This window comes from Sparus aurata, chromosome 15 (assembly GCF_900880675.1).
Source record: "Sparus aurata chromosome 15, fSpaAur1.1, whole genome shotgun sequence".
Classification (NCBI taxonomy): Eukaryota; Metazoa; Chordata; class Actinopteri; order Spariformes; family Sparidae; genus Sparus; species Sparus aurata.
This window is the reverse complement of record NC_044201.1, coordinates 30,909,729-30,934,728: the sequence shown is the minus strand read 5'-3', so window position 1 is coordinate 30,934,728 and position 25,000 is coordinate 30,909,729. Positions and strand designations below refer to the sequence as shown.

The 25,000-nt window shown below is 47.1% G+C and overlaps 1 protein-coding gene across 1 annotated transcript in view; it reads right to left on the bottom strand.

Annotated features, from left to right (window-relative positions):
- Positions 1 to 23,515, bottom strand: part of LOC115596834 (echinoderm microtubule-associated protein-like 6) — a 32,935-nt gene extending 9,420 nt beyond the window's left edge. The window contains exons 1-28 of the mRNA XM_030442245.1: positions 23,396 to 23,515; positions 23,239 to 23,307; positions 22,438 to 22,623; positions 22,195 to 22,330; positions 18,560 to 18,633; positions 18,294 to 18,421; positions 16,836 to 16,973; positions 16,604 to 16,745; positions 16,247 to 16,361; positions 14,089 to 14,301; positions 13,817 to 13,984; positions 13,553 to 13,659; positions 11,760 to 11,878; positions 11,459 to 11,645; positions 11,234 to 11,339; positions 10,789 to 10,882; positions 10,594 to 10,694; positions 9,421 to 9,623; positions 7,794 to 7,905; positions 6,413 to 6,540; positions 5,186 to 5,327; positions 4,932 to 5,084; positions 4,726 to 4,857; positions 4,190 to 4,278; positions 3,912 to 4,088; positions 3,582 to 3,816; positions 2,645 to 2,771; positions 1,688 to 1,702 (exon numbers count right to left, since the gene is read on the bottom strand). Of these exons, the coding sequence (XP_030298105.1) occupies positions 1,688 to 1,702; positions 2,645 to 2,771; positions 3,582 to 3,816; positions 3,912 to 4,088; positions 4,190 to 4,278; positions 4,726 to 4,857; positions 4,932 to 5,084; positions 5,186 to 5,327; positions 6,413 to 6,540; positions 7,794 to 7,905; positions 9,421 to 9,623; positions 10,594 to 10,694; positions 10,789 to 10,882; positions 11,234 to 11,339; positions 11,459 to 11,645; positions 11,760 to 11,878; positions 13,553 to 13,659; positions 13,817 to 13,984; positions 14,089 to 14,301; positions 16,247 to 16,361; positions 16,604 to 16,745; positions 16,836 to 16,973; positions 18,294 to 18,421; positions 18,560 to 18,633; positions 22,195 to 22,330; positions 22,438 to 22,623; positions 23,239 to 23,307; positions 23,396 to 23,515 (3,716 nt within the window). The remainder of the gene's footprint in view (positions 1 to 1,687; positions 1,703 to 2,644; positions 2,772 to 3,581; positions 3,817 to 3,911; positions 4,089 to 4,189; positions 4,279 to 4,725; positions 4,858 to 4,931; positions 5,085 to 5,185; positions 5,328 to 6,412; positions 6,541 to 7,793; positions 7,906 to 9,420; positions 9,624 to 10,593; positions 10,695 to 10,788; positions 10,883 to 11,233; positions 11,340 to 11,458; positions 11,646 to 11,759; positions 11,879 to 13,552; positions 13,660 to 13,816; positions 13,985 to 14,088; positions 14,302 to 16,246; positions 16,362 to 16,603; positions 16,746 to 16,835; positions 16,974 to 18,293; positions 18,422 to 18,559; positions 18,634 to 22,194; positions 22,331 to 22,437; positions 22,624 to 23,238; positions 23,308 to 23,395) is intronic.
- Positions 23,516 to 25,000: the final 1,485 nt, after the last annotated feature.

Below are 25,000 nucleotides of genomic sequence, written 5' to 3'. Positions count from 1 at the left end.
AACAAAATTCTAGCATGCTAACCGGTGCTTGTTTTAATGTTTGTGCTGTCAGTGCTAACATGCTAGCATAGCTTATTGTGTTAAAGGGGCACTGTGTAGTTTTGGACAATTTTATCATTTACAATTTTAACGAAGTAATAACAAACTGTTTCCATCAGCGAATCAGCAACTGTGTGAAGATAGAGAGGTGGCAGGGTCCGCCACATATAAACACAGCGACACTCCCTCATGGTCAGTTTGTTTATTCAGGTTATTCAGTGGTGAAAACAAAGAGAGTTTGTTTATTTAGTTTGTTTAAAATCAGCCAATCAGGATCTTTGTCTGCTCATTAACATTTCATCAACAGAACTACAGACTGCTCCTTTAACAGACCAACATGCACGAGCAGTCTGAGCCATCGTTCAGCCTCCGGACCAGAACACACAGATGAGCTGAGGTCATGTTTCTGTCTGTCTGACGCTGGCTGAGCTTTATTCTGAAAGGACATCAGAGATAAAGATCTCCTCAGGAAGTGATGTCACACTGAACATCAGTTTCAGTTGTGAGTTTGACTCTGACAGGGAGAATTCACCTCCTGCTGCCTCTGCTCCAGGGCTCTGGCGCCCCCCTGTGGAGGCGTCTGTCTGTCTCCTGCTGAACGTCTGTTACTGATCACGTCCTCTAACGTCCTGATGGCTAAATGTGGTCAGGAGATGGTTCTGTGTGAGCGGCGTGAACCAGGCTGTGGATCAGAACCACACACCTCAGATGACACACCTCAGATGACACACAGATGATAACAGCAGAGAGACAGGAGGAGGAGACACAGGAGGAGGAGACATGGGAGGAGGAGACACGGGAGGAGGAGACACAGGAGGAGGAGACACGGGAGGAGACACGGGAGGAGGAGACACAGGAGGAGGAGACACGGGAGGAGGAGACACGGGAGGAGACACGGGAGGAGGAGACACAGGAGGAGGAGACACGGGAGGAGGAGACACGGGAGGAGACACGGGAGGAGGAGACACAGGAGGAGGAGACACGGGAGGAGGAGACACAGGAGGAGACACAGGAGGAGGAGACACGGGAGGAGGAGACACGGGAGGAGGAGACACAGGAGGAGACACAGGAGGAGGAGACACGGGAGGAGGAGACACGGGAGGAGGAGACACAGGAGGAGGAGACACAGGAGGAGACACAGGAGGAGACACAGGAGGAGAGGAGGAATCAGCTGAGTTTTAAAAGAGAAGACGAGATGAGAAACTAAGAAAGAAGAGACGAAGATGAAGCTGATGGAACAGACGCAGATGTTAAAATGAACTGAGATCAATTTTGAATGTTTTATGGACGAGAATCAGAACGATGTAAAAGAACCAGAACTCAGAATCATTTCTTACAGCGGACCTGATCCTCCGTCTGAGACTGATGGGACTGTTTGAGACTTTATTCTCTAAAGTTAATAAAGTGGTTACAAATTGCCGTAACTGTGGTAGAACTGAGAACATGTACTGCAGTATTCTTCTACTCCACTACGTTGGTCTGACAGCTTGAGTTACTGGTTGCATGTTCAGAGGACTCTGGATAAAGAAACTCCTGTTGGTTTCTTCTGGGATTATCTGACTGGGTTTCCAGACGCTGTTAGAAGATAAATATACAGAATATATAATTTAATCTGAGCTGTCATCTACACAGTAAGTATCATACTTACTTGACAATGCCCTGCCTCCAGGGGAATGCAAGTCAAAACACAACACAGATATTAAGAGTCTCTACAAGCAAAGTCAGACAGCAGCACTCAGGAAGTAAGGGCTCCATGAAGGGACAAAAACAGGCGTCTCTGGGTGACAGTGCTTTCTGCCTTTTCCACTACAGGAACTTAAAGGACGAGTTAAGAGTCAGGAGTTTAGTTGTGAAGCTGAGCTGCTCATGTGCAGCACGTCTGAAGTGGGTCCAAGGATTGGGCTAATGGAGCTGCTAGCCAGGCTAACAGGACAGTCCAGTGTCCAGGAGTGCGGTGTGAATCACACAGCCGGGGGTCAGAGGTCAACCCGGGGGGCAGTTATCCCAGGGTCGCCTGTTAGCTCAGGGCTAAGGTTAGCTCTGAGCTAACTCACTTCTCGTCCTCGGTGACAACAGATACACTTTAAGTTACGGGTCATTAAGTTCCTGTGATGGAAAAGAACGACTTCTGTGTCAACACCGCTGCAAACTGATAAAAACATTTAGAATCTTCTTCCTCTTTTATCAAACATCCTGTCAACACGTAGTGCTGAGAGGAGCGTTTAGAAACGTCTTCACGTGTTCTGATATTCAGTTGTTCATAGTGTTTCAGTTTTCTGCCAGTTGAACCTTCAGCGTGGCCCTTTGTTGTTGAGTGTTGAGGACAGAAACTCACTGAAGTTTATAATGAAGGAACAAAACAACATTCATCCATCATGCAGCAGCCTGAGCATGCAAACACACACACACACACACACACACACACACACACACACAAACACACACACAGACTCACACTGAGCATCAACAACAGACTGTTTCTAAAGGTTTGATCTGTAAGTGTTGAAGTGTGTGCGTGTGTGCGTGTATGTGTGTGTGTGTGTGTGTGTGTTTGTGCATGTACGTGTGTGTGTGTGTGTGTGTGTGTGTGTGTGTGTGTGCATACCTCTCCTCAGCAGACAGCTCCTTCAGCTGTTGGTGAGGTTTGGTCCCTCTCATCTCTCGGATGCTGCTGGCGTCCATCTTCGTGGTGTAATCCACCGTCTTCTCGCGGGCAACGTCACTGTCGTAGCCTTCGGACACACACACCCACACACATACACACACACACACACACACACACACACACTCTTAAATTAGAGTTCTGCAAACTGACCCTCTTCGTTTCCTGCCGTCTGATTGGATGCAGAGTCCACTGGAATGGATCCAAGACTCCAGGAGGAGCTCCGGGCTTTGAAACCAGTTGTTGTAGTGGTCAAACCGTGTAACTACACCATCACGTGATGCACCGCAGCCCAAAAATATTTTTTCCCACTAGCTAACATAAGCTAACACAAGCTAACACAAGCTAACCCCTGTGGAAGAAGCATCTGTAAAATGGCAGATACATTGTTTTTGAGCGTCTCATCTCCTGAGACTTGTTTCAACGTCATAACTTTGAGCCATTCAGTCCGATAACATTCAGAAAATCTAGAAGAGCCGCACCATTAAATTATCTTATCCCCATCAAGGTTAGCTGGGCACTAAACCGACTTGGTCGGTGGAAGTCTCGAGTGCACATGCTCAGTGGACAACACGGAAGTTCTGAGGGCTCTGCCTCCAACGCTGCGTCCAGGTTTAACGTAACATCCTTGTTTGGTTCAACAGATTTCAGATTTGATCAAGTGTCGGAGATGGTGTTCAGTTGGTTCCTATGAAAGCTGCTCAGTGCTGCAAAGGCCAAAACATTTTTACTTCCTGGGAATAAAAGCACTCACAGATCTACCTGGTAGCTCTACAGACGTCCCCCGACCTCAGCTGACTTCCTCCTTTGCTCCCTGTCATAATAACCTCGGCCACTAGAGGTCTTAGTCCCGTGAGCGTTAACATACGGACACACCCACCTCCGTCCTCCTCGATGTCGTCGTCAGACTCCTCGCTGTCCACCAGCGGTCGGTTGTCACGACACAAAGGCCCGTCCCCCTCCACGCTGACTCCACCTCCTCGCTCCCTCGCCCAGATCATCAGAGCGGAGTCGGCCCCGCCCACCGTGAGCAGGGTGGAGTCGTCCTGAGCCCAGCGGACGTTGGTCACCTGGGCGCTGTGGCCCACGTAACGCTTAAAACGAGCGTACTGACCCTGAAAGAGGAGGAAAGAAAGTCACCTCCTCATGTTTATCTTTCGTGGATCTGATAATAATCCCGTCTGAAACAGAACCAGCGACTCGGTCGTACTCGAACAGGGTAGCTGAACAGTTTGAGGAAGCCGAAGTCGTCACCGGTCGCGAGCAGTGTTTGGTCTCTGGTGAGCGACGCAGCGTTGATGTCGGTGATGTCGCTGTGTGTCGGCCATATTCCATCACAGCTGGATCCCAGAACACAGGTCCAGCTGGACCAGTCGACCCGCTCCAGCTACACACACGCACAAACGCATAACACACACAGTTGGAGGTTAAAAAACAGATCAAGATACACCTTTCTGAAGGTAGGTAGACACACACACACACACACACCTCAGAGTTTCTGATGGTTTGTCTCTTTCCTCTCGGGGCTTCAAACAACAGCTGTTCTTTGGCTCCTGTGTTCACCTGAAGCAGTTTACCTGCAACAAAACGAAGTTCATGAGCATAAAAATCACTGCGACATGTCTGATATCAATGTTTAACCTCCACCTGCTGCACCTGCTCCACCCTCCACACCAAGAACTAATTAAGACATTCAGACTAATTTCCAACATTCAGTCGAGTGTCAACAGCATGTTACTTCACATTTTAACATCACTATTAACCTGTAAGAGTCTCGTGTGTCCACAGATGTTTAATACTCTCTGATAATCAATAATCATGACACCTGCTCGGGTCCAAATCCAGAGGACTGATGGTTTTAAACACAACGTTTCTCTGGCTTCACTGAGAAGTTCTCCATGTTTGAGTTTTCTAATCTCACTTACAAACTGGACCCTGATTACCTGTGATGTCATTAATGGTGCAGGTACGTCCAGGTGTTAGTCTGAGAGTGAAGGTGAGCTCAGAGAGAGTGTGTGTGTTACCTCGAGCGTCCCAGTCGATGTGTGTGATGTAGCTGGATGCTCCTTTACAGACGCCGACCCTCTTACTGGTCAGCACGTTGTAGATGTCAACGAAGCTGTCGTGTGACGCCACCGCCAGGAACTTACCCGAATCTAAGAGCAGAAGGTGAATTTAATCTTTGAGTAGAAACACACACGTTTGTGTTACTGTGTGTGTGTGTGTTTACCTGGAGTGAAGCGGACATCAGAGATGGCGTCACGGCGGTGGTGGAAGCTCAGCAGATCCTCCAGCGTGTCGGCATTCACCACCAGCACGCCGCCGTCACTCAGACCGACCGCTAACGCCTTCCCATCGGGAGAGAAGGCACAGCAGCGACCGCCTGGAGAACAACAACGTTTCAGAGGTCGTCTCAAAAGTTCAGAAATAACCAGTAAAGATAAAAAAAACATGTGAAACTGGTGGTCTGGCCCTTTATCTGACCTCTCTTCAGCTTGCGAACGGCCACCATGCGGTGATTGGCTGACGTCTCCCACAGGCGCAGAGTTTTATCATCGCTGACGGTCGCACACACGGGGAGGAGGGGGTGAGGAGCCAGACCCCAGACCTCACCCTCCATGTGACCCTGCAGAGAGAAGAGGACCCGGTCCAGTCAGATGGTTCTGCCTGTCAGGCTACAGGCCCGTGTTACTGATCACAGGACAGCTCACTACGTGTAGAGAGCTGTGTTCACACTTCCTCCGGCTGCAGCTTCACATTTAAAGCATTTAATGATGTAGGATCACAGTAGGAAACGCCACGTGTTCATTTCCCGCCATCGTACACCAGAAAATGGTGGGATAACAACCGTTATCCTAGGGATTGTTGAAACAGCATCAGTTCGTCAAAACGAAGTCACACAAACAGAGTTGTGATGCTGCTGATCCTCTGCTGTACGTCTGGAGTACGTCTAGGAGGAGTTTTATTCAGGCGGCGGGAGTGAAGGGACCAGACGGAGCTGAGAGATTCACACCTAAAACCTCTCAGTGAGGCAACAAACTACTTTCCTCTCGTTAGCGTCGCCAGGATCTCTGTTAGCATGTTAGCACTGAACCTAAAAGCCGCTTTTGTTTTCGCTTCAACAACAAATCCTCCTGTCGTCTTGTTGCGCCTCGTCCACACTGTGAGCTGATCCGACTCCTCGGTGCCGAGACTCTGAGCAGTGATTTTATAAAAGTGGACCACAGTGACACCGACTGGACCTTTAAATGAGTCGACGGAGCACCGCAGGAAACTCACAAGTCATCTGTGTGTTACAAATACTAGACACACTCTCACGTGTTCGTTGCCTCCAGCAGGCAGCTCAACACACACACAACTTCTTCTTCTGTGTTTGTGTGTGTGTGTGTGTGTGTGTGTGTGTGTGTGTGTGTGTGTGTGTGAGTGCAGCTACTCATCGATCTGCAGCAGTCATCTCTCCTCACCATGGCAACAGGTGCCGAACCAGACTACCAGACATTTTAAAATACCTGATCTTCACACACACACACACACACACACACACACACAGCAGTCTGGAGCTTTCAGTCAGACCTCATGACCCTTCTCAGATGCAGATGTTCATGACCGGAATTCTCCAGAGGAAATTATAACACTCAACAGCTGAGGGGGATCATGGGGATCTGATCAGAGGATCCAGAACAGAGACAGTCGGTCCGACCCACTACAGACCTGCACCAGCAGGGTCATCGGTCCGGTCTTGTCGATCTCCAGAACTTCTCCGTTTTTGGTTCCCACCAGGATGTGACCGTGACCCAGAGTGAGGGCTCTGATGGACGGGTTGTCCTCCAGCAACAGGCCTGCACACACACACACACACACACAGACAGTCACAGTCCTGAACATGTAGGTATGCACAGCTATAGTGACACAGGTGTGTGTGTGTGTGTGTGTGTGTGTGTGTGTGTGTGTGTGTGTGTGTGTGTGTGTGTGTGTCCACCAGAGGGCAGTGTTGGATAGAAGAACCGCAGCTCAACTGCATTTCTTTAAATCCTGAACACATACAGAAATTATGTATTTATGTCATAAATTATATCATCAGCATGATATAAATATAACAGTTTTATTTATGTGTGTTTCATGTTATTTGTATAATTCAGATGTTAGTTTGATGTTAGTTTGAGGTCAGTTCGATGTTAGTTTGATGTTAGTTTGAGGTTAGTTTGAGGTCAGCTAGATGTTAGTTTGATGTTAGTTTGATGTTAGTTTGACGTTAGTTTGATGTTAGTTTGAGGTCAGCTAGATGTTAGTTTGACGTTAGTTTGAGGCTAGTTTGATGTTAGTTTGAGGTCAGCTAGATGTTAGTTTGACGTTAGTTTGAGGTTAGTTTGAGGTCAGCTAGATGTAAGTTTGACGTTAGTTTGAGGTTAGAGGTTAGTTTGATGTTAGTTTGAGGTCAGCTAGATGTTAGTTTGACGTTAGTTTGAGGTTAGTTTGATGTTAGTTTGAGGTCAGCTAGATGTTAGTTTGATGTTAGTTTGAGGTTAGTTTGAGGTCAGTTAGATGTTAGTTTGAGGTTAGTTTGATGTTATTTTAAGGTCAGCTAGATGTTAGTTTGAGGTTAGTTTGATGTTAGTTTGAGGTCAGCTAGATGTTAGTTTGAGGTTAGTTTGATGTTATTTTAAGGTCAGCTAGATGTTAGTTTGACGTTAGTTTGAGGTTAGATGTTAGTTTGATGTTAGTTTGAGGTTAGTTTGAGGTTAGTTTGATGTTAGTTTGATGTTATTTTAAGGTCAGCTAGATGTTAGTTTGACGTTAGTTTGAGGTTAGATGTTAGTTTGATGTTAGTTTGAGGTTAGTTTGAGGTTAGTTTGAGGTTAGATGTTAGTTTGATGTTAGTTTGAGGTTAGTTTGAGGTTAGTTTGATGTTATTTTAAGGTCAGCTAGATGTTAGTTTGACGTTAGTTTGATGTTAGTTTGAGGTTAGTTTGATGTTAGTTTGAGGTCAGCTAGATGTTAGTTTGAGGTTAGTTTGATGTTAGTTTGATGTTAGTTCGATGTTAGTTCGATGTTAGTTCGATGTTAAGACTATGTTAATAGATCATCTGTGCACCTTTAGAGCCCGGGGACAGCGCTGCTCTCTTGATGGCGTACGTCTTCAGACAGCGGTCGAACATGTCGTCCCACAGCTCCACCACGCCGTCCTTCCCACCCGTCACAAAGCCCTGAAAGGAAATGATTTGGTTTATTGATCGCAAAGCTTAAAGATCTCTGCTCTGCCAAGACAAAACAGAAACATGTTAGCGATCTTGATCCTTCCTTCCTTCCTTCTTTCCTTCCTTCCTTCCTCTCTCCCTCCCTCCCTCTGTCAGAGCTGGGAGCTGTCGTCCTCTCCTGACAGGTTTTTCTCTCACGTCCTCCCACTCAGCCACAGATTCTCAGATCTGTTGGATGTTTCTCTGAAGACAGTATGAAAGACTGTCCTCTGTTTTAACTGTGAGAGTCATCAAACATCCTCTGAGACGCTGAACGCTGAAAATAATAACAATTTTCTACAACATAACACAGTCAGTGACTGTAGTTTATCTTCGTGAAAATTCAGCATTAAATGTGATACATGAAGCCAACTATTAACAACAACATCATCAGACTCCATTAACAAGTCAGCTAATTTTGGGGGTTGTTGAGTTAAAACAATCTTTATAACGTAGTGAAACTGTCTGTGACAGATTGTAACTCATTGTGTCCTTGTTGTAAATTTAGCATTAAATGTGATACATGAAGCCAACTATTAACCACAACATCACCAGACTCTCTTCACAAATCAGCTAACTTTAGGAGTTGTTGAGTTATAACAAACTTTCTACCGTAGACTCCCAGACTCCCTATACAAATGTGTCAGTTTAGTGAGTTGTTGAGTTGGAGACACTTTATAAACTCTGTGAAACTCTGTCTCTGACTCATTCTGCATTATTTGGACCTTCTTGTTAATTCAGCAAATGTTCTGGATGATTCTGTCTTTGGGAATGAGACTAAAGTCCTGCATGGATAATAATCATAATCATGTTATTCTGAAAACAAAAACAAATGATGCATCTGTTGAAATCCAGGTTGAACATGAACGAACAAAGGAACAAGGTTTTATGGATTTAAAGGAGTTTTTTGGTAAATCGTGTCTCTCCTGTCGGCGTCGTCTCTAAATCCTCTTACATAAAGAGAGAGAGACATGTTGTATGAAGAAAGACTGTTAAAACAATGAACAGAGAGAGAGACAGAGAGAGAGACAGAGACAGAGAGAGAGAGAGAGAGAGACAGAGAGAGAGAGAGAGAGAGAGAGAGAGAGAGAGACAGAGAGAGAGACAGAGAGAGACAGATGGTAGAAGAAACACTGAGAGCTAAAAACATGTAAATATACGACACGTCTGTTCACTCCTACATTCAGATTTTAGGCATTTAGCCGACAATCCTGTTCAGAAACGACAAAACACTGAGTTCTAGTGTAGAGTAGGTTTACACACACACACACACACACACACACACACACACACACACACACACACACACTAACAGGGTGTAAAGGAATCATCAGTAGGAGGATCGTCTGGAGAGCGAGTCACACCGTTTAATCAAAACCTGTTTGGCTCTGAACACTGCAGTGAGTCAACACACACACACACACACACACACACACTCACACACACACACACACACACACACACACGCACACCTGTCGTCCTCACCTTGTCGAGGGAGAACATGGCGAACACCGGTCCATCGTGGGCTTTGACTGTTTTCAGCAGCAGCGGTTCCTTCCAGATGTAAACGTCTCCGGTGGCGGCGCCGGAGAACACCAGCCCCTCGCTGCGGCCGTAACACACCGACATCATCGTCTCCGGGCGGCCGATGCTCCTGAACACACCACGCCTGAAGGTCAGACCGCCACCTGGAGGACGGACGGAGAAGCACTCGATCAGACGGAACTTTATCGATGACATTGATCAGTTCAATGCAGGCTTTATTTCTTTGACATAATTTCAAACTGGTGCAATGAAAACTTTGCCGAATTAGCTGTTAGCGCTTCCTGTTAGCATTGTGCTCATGGACGTACAGACAGCTGTCACTGGATCACTGTGATGCTGAAGAAAACTTAAAAACATGATGTTTTAAAGGCAAGTTCTGCAGTCGTAAGGCCGTCTGTTTTCTATCAGTTCTAGGCAGATTTGAGGATGTTTACTTTGCAACATTAGAGACGCTGAATCACGTCTGTGTGTTCAGACCTGACTGAGTTTGAATCACAGTCACCACCTGCAGCTCCTGATCATCACAGTTCAACTTCTCCTGGACTAAAGGTCGTCATCAGTCCACATTAGACTCATTTCAAGATTTAATTGTCTCTTTTGGGACGCCGGCTGTTGCAGAAGCAAAAGGTCAGCAGCGGACAAGACAGTAAACTTTACGATGAGCGTGTAGGAATTAAACAAACAGCAAGTTCAGCACCAGAATATAAGAAGTGGCAAATTACAGACGAGGACGAGGAATTCCCTGAACCATAAAGACGTTTCTTCACAGCGAACGTTTCCGACTCCATGAAGCTCCTGAGCTGTGAACGCTGTTTAAACTCTCACACGTCTGCAACTTTACAGACTTCCACCTCACTAATACTGTTGAAATACACCAAAATATCAACAAGATCACAAAAAAGACTGATTGAAATGTGTAATGTAAAACATAGTAGTTTAATTACATCAGATAACATTGAAAGATAATATATTTTTAAAATCATGGAACAAAATCATTTAAGGAAGTCTCTGATTATCTGTGTTATCGTAGTCAAGATTCAACAGATTCATGAGTAAAAGTACACAAAAAGTACTTTATAAGAGTGTGTTCAGGTACGTGGATCTTTGTTTTACCTGCGTGCTGCCAGAACTGCATGTGTTTGATTCCCACAGTCACCAGTTTGTCCGTCAGCAGAGGATTACACTTCACCACGAAGATCTTCTCCTTGTGACCCCTGAACAAACACACACAAGTCGTTGTCGTCTCTTCCATCCAAACATTAAAGTATAAAGCAGCGTCAGACTTCAGACCCGCTTCAGTTTCAGAACCTGGCAGTGGCGAGCTTCTCTCCTCTCTTCCAGTCCCAGACGACGATCGAGTGTCCGTCATCGACTCCCACCGACACCAGACTCTTCCCGTCAGCTGCGTCAGGACACGGAGACAAAAACACAACGGGAGGGTCGTTAATGTTTCACAGAGCAGCCAATCACAGCCCAGAGAGGGAGGACCTCCAGCTGGTGGAGCAGGTGGAGTTCAATCAGACCCAAGCTGTGATCAGAACCACTCGCTGTTCTGATGAAGACTGTGTGTTCTGTATCAGCTCAGCTACTGATGAACTCACAGGGACGTTCAAACTGAACACAACTAACACATTAGCATGGTGAGTACACCTGAGGCGTACAGGAGAGTTCAGCTGTGCAGGTAGACACAGTTTGGGTCGGATCACCAGAATATCATAATTCATCTTGAACGAGGGACGGGAGACTTCTCTACCTGAGAAGTCCAGAGCACACACTCCTCTGTGGTGGAAGCCTTTGAGCAAAGAGAGACACTTCAGAGTCTGGATGTCCCACACGTGGACCGCCGGGTCTCTCCCCACCTGCACACACAGAACCGGTCCAAACACACCAGTCGTCACGGTCAGGTGAACGGGTCACACATGTTAACAGATGAGACTCTGACACTTATGTGTGTGTGTGTGTGTGTGTGTGTGCGCACCTGTCCCGTGGCGGCGTAGTCCTTCAGCGGGTGGATGCTGAGGCTCAGGATGTCGTCGTCGTGGCCGAGGTAGAAGCGCTGACTGTGCAGCTGTCGGTTATAGACCACGCCCACCGCCGCCACGTGGTACAACACCTCCCCGCCCTGAGTGTAGAAGAGGTTGTTCCTGCAGTCGTAACCACGGTACCTGCTCACACACACACACACACACACACACACACACACAGAACTCTTTCAGCAGCTGTCTGATGTCTGACGGCTGCGACTCGGCTTCACACACGTCGTCACACTGAAGTTTTACCCGTGAACAAACTGCAGCCGGAGGCCCTGGTCGGGTCCTCGCTGCCTCTTCAGAGATCCGACCTGCTGCTTCTTCTCTCTGCTCTGCTGTCGCAGCTGAGGCAGGTCCTCCTTATACACCTGCACACACACACACACACACACACACACACACACACACACACACACACACACACACACACTTATTGTTCCTATGCTACAAACATGAAGCCTCAATTGAACATTTCAAGTGAGAAATTCGAAAAACTCTTTGAAAATGAAACGTGTGCAGATGGACTGCAGCATCGCGTGTGAAGCATCATGTTCAGTTATAAGGCTGTTTGCATTTTGCTCCACCGGTTCTGGTTCTGGTTCTGGTTCTGGCTCCACAGTACTGATTTGAATGTTTTGGCTGGATGGCGGTCACAGTCATAACATGCTGGAAGATCATGTAGAGTTAAATGTCTGATGTACAATAAGATTATTTATTATTCAATGGACTGTGTGTACATGGCGGCCATTTTCCTCTGACATCACACTCAAACGTGTCATCAAAAATCGGACAAATAGTTTCTTTTCGCAGCTTCTCGATTGATCAGCAGCCGGATGATGAAACACTGAAGAGACATCGAGCTGCGTATTGAAGTGATCACAGGATATCTGGTATAAAAAGTCAATCATCAATACGTTCTCTGAACATAACGACGAGACATCTCTCTGCTGAACTAACGCCTCAGTACTCTGGCGAGCGAGAGTTGTTGTGTTCGAGTTTCACAGGGAGACTTTGCTCTCAGGAGGTTCTGGACTGGCAGCGCTCCACAGTCACGGTGGATCAGCGCCGTCTTCTGCTCACTGAAGATTATCTTAGAAGAGAATTATTTAAATATGATTCATATCTTTTCTCGGGGCGGCTGCAGCTCAGCAGGTAGAGAAGGTCGGCTGGTGATCGGACGGTCGCTGGTTCAAGTCCCAGCTCCGGGCTGAGCTGAGCTGCATGCTGAAGTGTCCATGAGCAAGATACTGAACCCCAAATGGCTCCTGATGTGCAGTTGGCATCAGTGCTGGCCCTGCCCCCGCACAGAGACAGCTGATTGGCTCCAGCAACAAACCTGCGACCCCATAAAAGGGATGAAGGTTACAGACAATGGAACAATTAAACACATCTTATTTAATCATACGTGTGTTTTTTAATATCCTTCTTGTGTGACTGATGACAGATCGCAGAGAATCATCATTTTAGTCTGGACCACAGGGGTGAGACCAGAACCAGAACCAGAACCAGAACCACAGACGGGGGGAAAAGAAAGTTAGAAGGTGATGTGGATGAAAGGAAACGAAAGGAGGCGACAGAGAAGGAGGAAGGAAGGAAGGAAGGATAGTAAGAGAGGAGGGAAGGAAACCAAGGACGGAGAGATAAGAGACAATAACAATAATAATAATATTTCATGTTTTCTGCTCTTTCCAATTAAACTTTGGCGCTTCTGACAAATCTAAACACACACACACACACACACACACACACACACACACACACACTGAGCTCTATCTACAAACAGCACATGGTTGCGGCGCTGGCGCTGGCGCTGGCGGGAGCGTCTGCCAGGCGACGTCTGGCGCTGGAGATAAGGCGTGTTTTTTAGGATCACCATGGTAACCACATTGATCCCTGCTGCGCCGTGGCTGATGGGAAATATGAGCGAGGAGCTCCAGTTAAAACAGCTGCTCTGTGAAACCAGCTCAGCGCCGCCGGGCTCAGGGGGACGGTGCATCACCATGGAGACGACCCAGACGGTCCCGGCCGGCGCGAGGTCGTACCTGTCTGTCGTAGTTGATCTGTGTTTCCTGCTCGATGTCGGAGTCGAGCTCGGGGACGTCGGACACGTCGCTGTCCGACTCCTCGCTGTTGGAGTCTCCGTGGCTGTCTGCAGAGGAGACAGAGGGACGGACGGGATCTTTAATCTGTTCGTCAGGGCATTTATAATAACAATAATAATAATAATTAATTATTATTATTATTATTACTCATAACAGTTATCACACTGCCAACAACAGAACCTGAACCCAAACACTCAGCCCTACCCGGTACGTTGATGTCCAGTCCTCCGTTCATGACCGACTCCGGTAGAAACCTCCACTGGAAGAGGGCGTGGTCGGCGCCGCCGGTGGTCAGAACCCACTGCAGGTCATGTGACCAGCGGACGTTGGTCACGTGGGCCGAGTGACCGATGTACTTCTTGAATTTGGCTCCTTGGAGAGAACAGACGAAATGTTTAAAGACTGAAGCAGAGGGAGGGAGGTAGAAACCACAGAAGAAGAAGAAGAGGAGAAGAAGAAGAAGAAGAAGAAGAGACCTTTCCTCAGACAGGGGAAGCGGTACAGCTTAACGAGGCCCAGGTCGTCTCCGGTAACGAGCACAGCGGCGGCGTGATTGGCGTCCACGGCGTTGATCTCGGTCAGATTTGAGTATTTGGGCCAGATGCCGCTGACCTCTGGGCCCAGCACGCCGCTCCAGGACGCCCAGCACTGACCCTTCACCTCGTCCTTACTGACGACCGGCTTCCCCACTGCAGGAGGAAGACGAGGAAACAGCGTGACCTTCATCTCTGAAGCTAGCTGTTAGCGTTAGCGTGCAGCAGAAGACGATAACAAACAGAGTGTCTGCACATTTTTATCAACGTGAATCACTTCAACAGAGACGAGGAGAGAAATGTGGACCGGGCAGATTCTGATCGTGTGTGTGTGTGTGTGTGTGTGTGTGTGTGTGTGCGTGTGTGTGTGTGTGTGTGTGTGTGTGTGTGTGTGTGTGTGTGTGTGCGTGCGTGCGTGTGTGTGTGTGTGTGTGTGTGCGTGTGTGTGTGTGTGTGTGTGTGTGTGTGGTTTGCTCTGTCATCTCAGAAAAATGACTAAATCTTTTGTTCTTTCTTCATCATTTATTCTTTATTTCCTGTTTTTCTTTTTCTGTCCTGAAAGTTAAAATCTGGACGAATCAGCTGTTTATATTAAAATAGTTTTTGTTTTTATGTTTTTTACGTTTTAAAACGAGCCTGCAGCTGCCTCAGTTGTTCCGGAGGATGTTTCAGCCTCTGCTGTTCGACCTGTGCTCCTTTAATCACGACCTCTTGTATCACGCTCTCTCTCAGTCAGGTTTAATATCTGAAAAGATTTCTTCAGAGATTTTCAGAAATATCTGTTACAATTTGTGACTCATTTGGATGTAAACCTGACTGTTATTGGGACCTGAGCTGGACCAGACTCAGACTCACATTAACGATGCAGAACCTCAGATATCAGCCTCACTGTTTGTCGTTCACGCTCCAACTTACTGATGGAGAGAACAGAACACGTCCTGCTGCTTCACCTGCTGAAACTATAATCCTTTCTTCTCGCTGGACGAGTTTTATGAGCCGACAGCGAGCAGAAAGCTGCTGATGAGGAGCAGCAGGCGACTCCTCCGACTCCTCATCATCATCATCATCAGCAGCAGCAGCAGCAGCAGCAGCAGCTCACCGTCCTGCTGCCACAGAGACACCAGACGGAGGACGACGTCTTCATCAAAACAGCTGTGTTTAACGGCGCTTGCTGTTACCATGGTAACCACGCGATCAACCAGGACCGAGGACGACTGTAACTTTTACAAGATGTTCCTCTCACTGTGTGTCGTCTCTGACAGCCACACCGGAAAAATACCAGTGAATTCAGTTTATGAATGCGTGTGTGTGTGTGTGTGTGTGTGTGTGTGTGTGTGTGCATGTGTGTGTGTGTGTGTGTGTGTGTGTGTGTGTGACGTGTTCTTGGACGTCCTGCTAAAATAATATCTACATAAAAAAATTCTCTCTGTTGTTAGAAACTCGCTCGTTGTTCTGGACCGTCGACTTGACTTCCACTCGCTCGTCATCGTCTCCTGACGCACACGCTGCTCTCTCAGGAGACTGTTGCCATGACAACCTCCTAATATTCAAACGTACCTTTAAGAGGAGCGACTTTATCTCCAAATATGATTTTTTTTCCTGTTCTTATCCTCGCAAAAACACAATACTCGTTCGTTAGTGCAAAAACATGTCGTCTTATAATCTGTGTGAGCTGACGAGCACGTTTAAACTTCCTCATGTTCACAAACACATTCCTGGAGCTTCACGGTCGAACAGAGTCGACTGAAGCAAAAATGCAAAAACAACCAAAAACACTGACAAAACTCGTGCCGGATTATCTGTTAGCACTTCCTGTTAGCAGTGAACCTGTGGATGCACAGACGACCGTCACTGGATCACTTTGATACTGAAGAAAAGTTAAAATTGTGATGTTTCTAAGGCAGGTTCTGCACATGTGAGGAGTCCTCCTCTCCTCCTCCTGATGATGTAAAGTCAGTGAAGTGTCGTAGTCCACAGAACAGTTCTGGAGCTTCACAGTCGAACAGAGCCGACTGAAGCAGCTGGAGACTTGATTTAAATTTGGATTTATAGTTTTGTGTGATCTGACAAACGATGCTGACGTGTGACTGCAGAGACTCACTGGGCATTCTGTAGAAGAGACGCTCTCCTGCTCCGTCGTTGGTCTGCAGGATTTTGCTGTCCAGGGTCCAGTCCAGGTGTGTGATGAAGCTGCTGGACTTACAGCACTCGCCCACCTGCAGACAGACGGACGGAGGAGGAGACAACCATCAAACCACGAGAAGCAGTTTCTATAAAGTTTATCTGATGTTATTTCTTACATTTCACATTTCTGGCACAGTGAGAAACATCTTTGTTATCTTGACTTTATTTTCTCTGCACACGTGTTGCTGCTGCTGTGACATGTGAATTAAATAAAACATCTCACATCAGCTTCAGAGTCTGTTTTCAGTCTGAACCTGTTCTCCGCTCTCTCTACCTTCTTGTATCTCTGGGCGACAGCGTAGACGTCCACCAGCCCGTCGTTGGAGCCGACCGCGAGGTACGCTCCGTCCGGAGAGAACTTCATCTCGTGGATCACCTCCTTCCTGTCCTTGATGTGGACGACCTCCGTCATGTCTCTGAGATGGAGAGGAGACATCCTGTTAGTGTGTGTGTGTGTGTGTGTGTGTGTGTGAGTGTGTGTGTGTGTGTGTGTGTGTGTGTGTTACCTGACTCTCAGCACGGTGAAGGATCCGTCCTTCATGCCCAGAGCCAGCTGGTATCCGTCCACGCTGAACGCGACGCTCCTCACCGCCTCCTCCATGTTGCAGCGAGCGATGAGGGCGTGGTCCACCAGACTCCACAACCTGCCGGTCAGATACGTAACGTATAGATCTTCTACAGGAGACATATTCTGATCAATCACAGGTCGGTAACATTATTTTGGTTGCTATGGCATCAGAGTCCACGTCCTCCGTCTGAGTCGCTCTGTCAGCTGAGAGGAGCTGCGACAGAAACCAGCTGATGTTTGTGAACTTTGAGCTTTAACTTTTAATCTTGATCAAGCCAAAACACACAGAGGAGACAGAACTAAAAGCTGCGTCACAAACAGGGAGGCTACTACTTGTTGTATATGTGGCGGACCCCGCCACATCACAGCCTCAAACAGTGTTTCATCGAGTCAAACAGGAATATTTTCTCTGTTTGTCTCCTCTGTGTTTTGTTGCTGCAGACGAGGAATCGAAACACAAAAAGAGACTTTATAATAAAAACAGACGTTTGGACAGAATTCATATAATTTATCTTCATATTTTATCTGTTTGTGTTTGTGCACAGTGAGATCTTTAACCAGACATTTGGTCTCAAACAATCACGAGTCATTTCTTCTTGGGCAGGTCGAGTCGATTCTGTACAAACCTCTGATTTTCTGTTTCTGTTTGATATCACTGTTATTTTGTTGCTGTTAGATTCAAACCATCTTGTTTTTAAACAGAGGAAACAACCAAAAAACTCGAACATAAATTTGCAGAATTATCTGTCAGAGGTTCCAGTCGGCAGCGTCTCGTGTTCGTAACCATCACTGGATTACTTTGATGAGAAACCTTAAAATCATGATGTTTCCAGGGCAAGTTCTGCACATGTAGGTGGATTCATATTATAATCTTCATCTCCTCCTGATTTAAAGGAACGTTTTAATGGCGACGATCTGAGTTGCTTTCAGCAGCTTCATGAAAACACGTATAAAAACTAATGTGATGATTTTTTATAGCAAATCTGAAAAATGTCTTCATGTTTTCAGTGTTTCTGTTTGGACTTTAACAAACGGGCCGGTGTGGGCGGTTCTGTGATCCACCAGACAGACGTTCAGTTAAATCTGGTTAATCTGCCTCCTTCAGCTCCGTATGTTTAATACTGGAAAAGAAAGCTGATGTAAGAAATGACTGTGTTGATTATATTAAATAAAGTGTGAGAAAGGAGAGAAGAAGAAGAAGAAGCAGAAGAAGAAGAAGAAGCATTGATCGTAACGAGCAGCAGCGTCGGCGTCTCCTCTGTTACCACCTGTGTTCAGCTGACTGTGAGTGTTCGGATCATTACAGAATATCTGATTAGTCTCTCAGGTTCTGAGCGAGCAGACGAGCTCCTGCTGAACCTGCGATCCACCTGCAGCAGCTGGTTCCTGCTCTCACCTGACGGAGCGGTCGTCGCTGCCGGTGACAGCCAGAGGTTTTTTGGGGTGAACGTCGAGCGCCCAGAGCTCGCCCTCGCTGTGACCCTGCATGATGAGCAGCGGCTTGTCCCGATCCCTCACCATCACCTGGAGACAGACCAGAGACTAGCTGAGCCTCCACCTGACAGTCAGACTGTCACAGGTGTGTTCACCTGAGTTCAACAGTGGAACAACATGTGGACCGATGAGGAGCCAGCGTTCAGCCGGGTGTCTCTCCTCTCTCACCTCAAAGATCTCGCTGTCCTGCGTTCCCGCCAGGATCCGGTCGGCTCGCCAGCAGACGCTGCGAATAGACAGACCTGGAGGAGGAGGAGGAGGAGGAGGAGGAGGAGGAAGAGGAGGAAGAGGAGGAGGAGGAGGAAGATAACAGATGTATTAGAGATAAACAGAAATAACTAAAGAAATCAGAGAAGAAGAGGAGAAAGCGACAAGGATGGAAGAAGAGATTAAAGAAAAAGAAAGATGGACGACCAGTTGAAGAAGACAACGAGGAGGACGCTGAAGTTCGATCGTTGACAACACATGGCAACACATTCTGATCTTTGAGTTTACATAGTTTAGATTTAACGATGACCAGTTGTTTCTCCTTATGTGAGTGAAGGAATACAGACAGAGTCGGGCTCACAGCTCCACAGGTCCTGGAGTTGTTCTTCAGCTGGAGGTGTGTTAAAGGTTAGCAGGCCAGAAAATACTGAACTGAGTTCTGCCCCCACGCAAAACGTGGTGGGAGATGCCTAAACCTTTATGTTCCTATAGAAGGACAGGGAACCCATTTGGGTCATTTTGGGGACAAGACCTAAAGTTGACCGCAGCCAGGTTAGATGAGTTATTGGAGAGGAGCAGGGAGACAGATCAACTCCTCTTTTAGTCTACTGGATAATTTACCAAAGTGACCAATTAGAAGAAGTGGGTGTGTCCTGGAGAAGGGACTCTAAAAACCCTTTCATAGGAAGAGAAGGGAGCGGCATTTTGTAGATCTCCTACGATCGAAGGATATAGGAGTTCTGATTTTGGTCTTGCTTTCGCCAGAGATGTGAGAATAACAGAAAAGCGGCCGCTTCTGGATCGGACGCTGGCATGAGATCTGTTTCAGTAAAGACTGCTCTGTCATTCCACTCCGCCTTGCCTCCGCAGAATTCTTTTATCAACACACGACTTGCCGACACCTTTGATGGAGAGAGCTTTGATCTTTGTATCAGAGTCATCGTGTCTGCGGTCACGTCCACCCTCAGGTCCTTAAAGCTTAATGAGGATCATCAAGGCGAGTTCATGAGTTCAGGTTCTGACTTTCCTTTCTCTGAATTGTGAAAAACGAAGTCATAAAACATGGAGATGAAACAAACACATGATTCTTTGTTTCCTCTGGACGGTTCAGATCTGTTGTTTCCAGTCGCCTCCTGAGCTGCTCTGGTGTCTGCTGATCTCCAGAGACGCTTTCTAACAGAGTTAACAGGAAACATCACACGCTGATTCCCGCCGTCAGCCACAGCAGACGCTCTAATTGGCGAGCGCTGCGCCGCTGAACGGCTCTGCTAATGACATTCTGGATGCTGGAGGAACAGAAGTGTGACGGCGGAGGAGAAACCTGCTCCTGTGTGACAGAAGTGAAGATCTGTCTTCACTGATGAGAAGTTTGATGAGAAAACAGTCGTGTCGATGTGATCGTCCTGATCAAACCTCACGCACAACGATGGTGGACGCAGACGAACTCCATGTGTTCAGATATAATTCTGAGGTTCTTGTAGTTGCTTGAATATTTCCAACTGTTATTATTCCTGAAAATGTTTGTTTCATGATCTCTTAAACGCCTCCGTGTCCCAAACAAGCCCAAAGTAAATACACATTTAAATGCAGACGACCTGTAACTGCAACTGTCAGCTGGAAAACTCATCATATCGTCTAACAGGGTCAAATGTGACCAACATCACTGCACATGAACACCAAACACGAGTTCTTCTAATCAAATATTCAGGAGCCTGCAAGAAAAATGATATAAACTTGAATAATTTCCAAGTTTAGACCTTTAAATCATATATTCATAGATCTGATACTTAATTGGCTATCATCATTTGGCTGGCTTGTAATTGGCTCAGGGTCAGGAGGGAGGGTCTATGAAATCACTCACTGGCTGTTGCAGGCCACAGGGCGGGCATACAGGCTCCTAACTGGTCAAATGAGGTGTCAATCAAGAGGTCAGAGGTCGGCGGCCATTTTCGTTAATTCTATCAGTCTGCAAGTGTTTTGATTTTAAATTGTGGAGTTTTTAAATATATATCATATTGTTTTAAATATATATTATCATAAAAAACACCCACAGTCTTTGTTCGTTGCTCTTTCAGCTTCATTTAATAACTGATGTTCGTTAGTCAGCCTGATGAGGATGAGATGTCGTCTCTCAACATCGTTTCACTGAATCGAGTCACAACCGTCGAAGCTTTCTGACACATTCCTGAGTAAACAACAGTGGAAGTTTCAGCTCCATCACAGGATCCAAAAACAAACAAAATAAAACCAACAAACTTAGACGAGTTCTGAAAGTTCGGCTCAAACAGAAAACACGCTGAGCGCCGGTCGTCTGAACGCTGCAGTGCACCCTGGGAACTCTTTGTGTGGAGGTGAGACAGACGCCGGGTTTGATTTCCTCCCGCAGCTTGTTTTTCTGTCTTTAGTTATTTCTGTCTCTTTCATGTGAACGTCCTCCAGCAGAGACGATATGTTCACAGCCCTCCGTCTCTGTGACGGCTGCTACTTTCAATCTTTAGTTTTAAAATTAGAGTTGTCAGTTCACAGGTTGATTTATATTTCACTTCACTTACAGCGTTTACAACATCAGGATGACTCAGATGTTAAAGCACAGCAGGGTGCGGTGGCGCTCTGCTACATGAACATCAGTGTGTTGGTGGAAGACTTTGGTCGGTTTTGAGCGTCGTCCCAAAGACAGATTTACATTTTTCTACTAAGCTAAACCGTCGTGTTCTGGACGTCTCCTGCTGAGAGGAAACTTCTTCCTCCTCAACTCTAAACGACCGATGAATCCGTCCGAGAGGTGAAAGAGTTTTAACCTCCAGCTCCTCCAGAATGAGGTCATTTCCAGCTCTGGCTGAGAGCAGAGAGAGAAGCCTTTACCTCCTTTCTTCTTTTCTAACTTTCACTTCAGAAATCTTCAGAGAGGAGACATAAAAGGAGGCCGGGGGCTTAATGGCTCCCCCCCCCGCTGCTCCTCCTGCAGGAATACATCCCACCTCCTGCTGCCGAACGGCATTTAACAGCAACAATGAGCCTCAGACGTTCACCTCCGCCTCTCAAAACCAGGTCAGCTGCTGCAGAGGTGCAGAAGTTTTGTCTTTCGCTCGTTGTTACTGAAAAACTTCTCCTCAGACGTCGTGAGAGAAGAGAAATCAGGTCGGTTTTCTCTCCGAGTAACGACAGCCGACGACAGCTCAACTCTCCGAACGTCTTCAGAGGTTAAAAGAGACTAGATGTCACTTTTCAAAAGGAAACTGAAGCTTCACAACCTTCAGCTGACAAAAGAGTCCTCGATATTCAACATGACCTTTCTCTTCTTTGTTCAGTTCTCAGACGACGACTGCAGCCTGAAGACTTAAACTCAGAGGATTTATTCAGGTTAGAAATGAGCTCTGAACACATCAGTCAGTGACGGAGGACGAGCTCCTCGTCACCTGGAGCTCCTCGTCACCTGGAGCTCCTCCTCACCTGGAGCTCCTCGTTACCTGGAGCTCCTCGTCACCTGGAGCTCCTCGTCACCTGGAGCTCCTCGTCACCTGGAGCAGTCTGGACACGTTCAGGTGTTCAGGTGTGAATCATGTTAACGTTACAGTAACACAGCAGCTGATCGTCACCTTTGTATCCCTGCTCGGCCTCTCGCAGGTCGATCTTGGTGATCGGTTTGAAGTCGACGTCCCAAAGTCGGACGCAGCCGTCTCGACCTCCGGTGGCAAAACCCTCCTCGCAGGAGTACATGCTGAAGATCCCCGCCTGCACACACACACACACACACACACACACACACACACATTATAAAATACACCTGTCCACGTGTCCTTTGATGATGTTAATAGGAGGCGGGCAGGATTGAGACTCACCCCGTGGGCGGCCTGAACCGTCCGTATCAGATTGAGACACTTCCACACGTAAATGTCCCCGTTGAGCGCCCCCGAGTACGTGATGTCATCTTTAGCCGCCGCGACACACAGGATGGTCTGCAGGTCGCCGGTCTTCCCGAAGATCCCTCGCTTTGGAGTGAGAGCGTTTCCACACAGAGACCAGAACTACGGCGAGAGAGGAGGGACACACGGGACAGTTTGGTGATCAGACATGCAGAACAGGTGAGTGCTTCCTGTTCTCCCTGCTGCTGTTCTGCCGGTCCGACCCAAACACAACCTGCAGACTGTGCAGCACTGATCCAGAATGAAATCTGCGGTGAATCCAGTTTCTGACACGTCGTCATGCTGCAGACTGACGAGGTGCAGGTGTGTTAATCAACCACACAAACTGATTAATCAATCTGCAGAGTTGTTGTCCGAGTTCTGCAGCCACAGGTCCTGTGTGGGCCCGCTGATGAAGCCCAGTCAACCTGTTGAGCCCGAGAGGATTCTAACTCAGACCCGGTGACGTCTGCAGTTCTACATGTGTCTTCTCTTTATCACGACGGCTCTATGACTCCAACAGAACCGGTGCACTCTGTTCATTATCAGCATGTCATTTTCAAGCAGCGACCCAAATCAGAGACGAGTTCTGAACAGGTTCTAAACCTACAGGACCTTCTGACAGCGCGTGTGTTTCTGCCAGGCAGGAAATAAACTTCTGACGAGACAAAAATAAATTCTGAAGACTGAAGTTTCTAACAACAACACCAGAATCAGCATCTGCAGAAGTTCTGTTACCTTGATGTGTTTCACTCCACAGCTCACCAGGCGGTTCTGCTGAAACGGATCCCAGCAGATATCGAAGATCTGGAGGGAAGAAGAGACGTTAACACACACTCACACACACACACAGACAGTCTATGACACACACACACACACACACACACACACAGACCCGGTCCGAGTGTCCGGTGGCGGTCGCCAGGATCTTCCCTCTCTTCCACTCCCAGATACACACCGTGTTCTTGGCGTCCAGGCCGACGGAGGCCAGACGCTGCAGACACAGATGAAACATAAATATTAATAACGATGAATTGACAGATAATCAATAAATAATAATAATAACAATAAAGATTCTGACAGGAAGCGGGTCATCGGCCTCAGAGTGAATCTTCATGTCGACGGCTTCTTCTAAACTTTGACACTGAGATTTTATTTTTCCCTGCAAGTGTTTGTTCGGTCCAAATATCAGCTTCTAGTGTTCTGACCCAGAAGTCACAGCGGGCTCAGGCGCTGGTACAAAGTGTTTTGGGTCCGGAGGAAAATTCTGCCTCTGTGGCCGAACTTAATAATAAATCAGCAGCCGGAGCTCCTGATTTATTATGAAGATGGATTTATGAGTATTTTATTGATCGGCTGTGATTTACTCGGCTGTTAAGTCATCCTGACCGAAGTCTCGGCCAGAAGCGAAAAAGTGCCGACACAACGGTTTGGATTATTTACAGAGTCACTTCAGCTCGTTTCACAACAGTTGGACAGAACCGCAGCCAAACCGAACAGAACTCCACACATTTTATGGCCAATTTTAAAAAAGGCTGAGTCTGAATGTTTTCAGCCTCAGCAGTGACCCGACTGGTCCTGAGATCAGGTTCAGTCACAGCGCCGACTTCCTCCTTTGCTCCCGCTGTCATCTGGACTTTAATGTCTGGATGATGGTTTCTGGAGGTTTGGACCGACGTGAACAGCAGGTTAGCTCTGAGCGACTTACGATGAAGCATTAATATTAAAATCAAAGAGGAAGCGTGAGGTCAAAGGTCACGCTGCTCCTCCATGTTTAGTTCTGACTGTAGGGACTGAAAGCAGACCAGAACCTGACGAGCTCAGAGGTTCTGGACGGATCAGAACGTGGCAGCAGATCAGAAATCATTCAGTGATTCATGAAACAGCAGCAGGACGATGACGGCTGTTCTTTGACTGACAGGAAGCAGCGCTCAGGATCAGCTGCAGCGCTCAGGATCAGCTGTAGCACTCAGGATCAGCTGCAGCGCTCAGGATCAGCTGCAGCGCTCAGGATCAGCTGCAGCGCTCAGGATCAGCTGTCTGAGTCCTGTAAAGACACTGTGTCTCAGTGTGGCTGCTGATGTTCAGGTCCGACTCCAGGACGACACCGAGGGTTCTGACTCGGTTCTGACTCTCCTGCTGGCTGTCAGCAGCGAGGCTCAACTCTTTGTTTCAGTCTGAAGGTTTGAAATGAATCATTGATCATCGTTCTGATGTTTAATAAGAGTGATTGAGACCTCAGCGCTCTGAAGGTTCACATGTGAGGAAACAGACGCAGAGATAAAAACCTCAGCTGAGTGTTTTCTGTCAAACTGCTGGAGATGAAACACACGAGACAAACTGTTTGTAACGTTTGTGTCTCTTCAACAGAAATAAAACCTCAGTTATTTATTTACGACACATATTTAGGTTTTTAGTGGTCACAGTAAATATAATGGCAGTAAAAGAGGAAGTCAAAACGTTTTCATGGCGCCAAACCTGCGTGAACTTTAAAGCACAC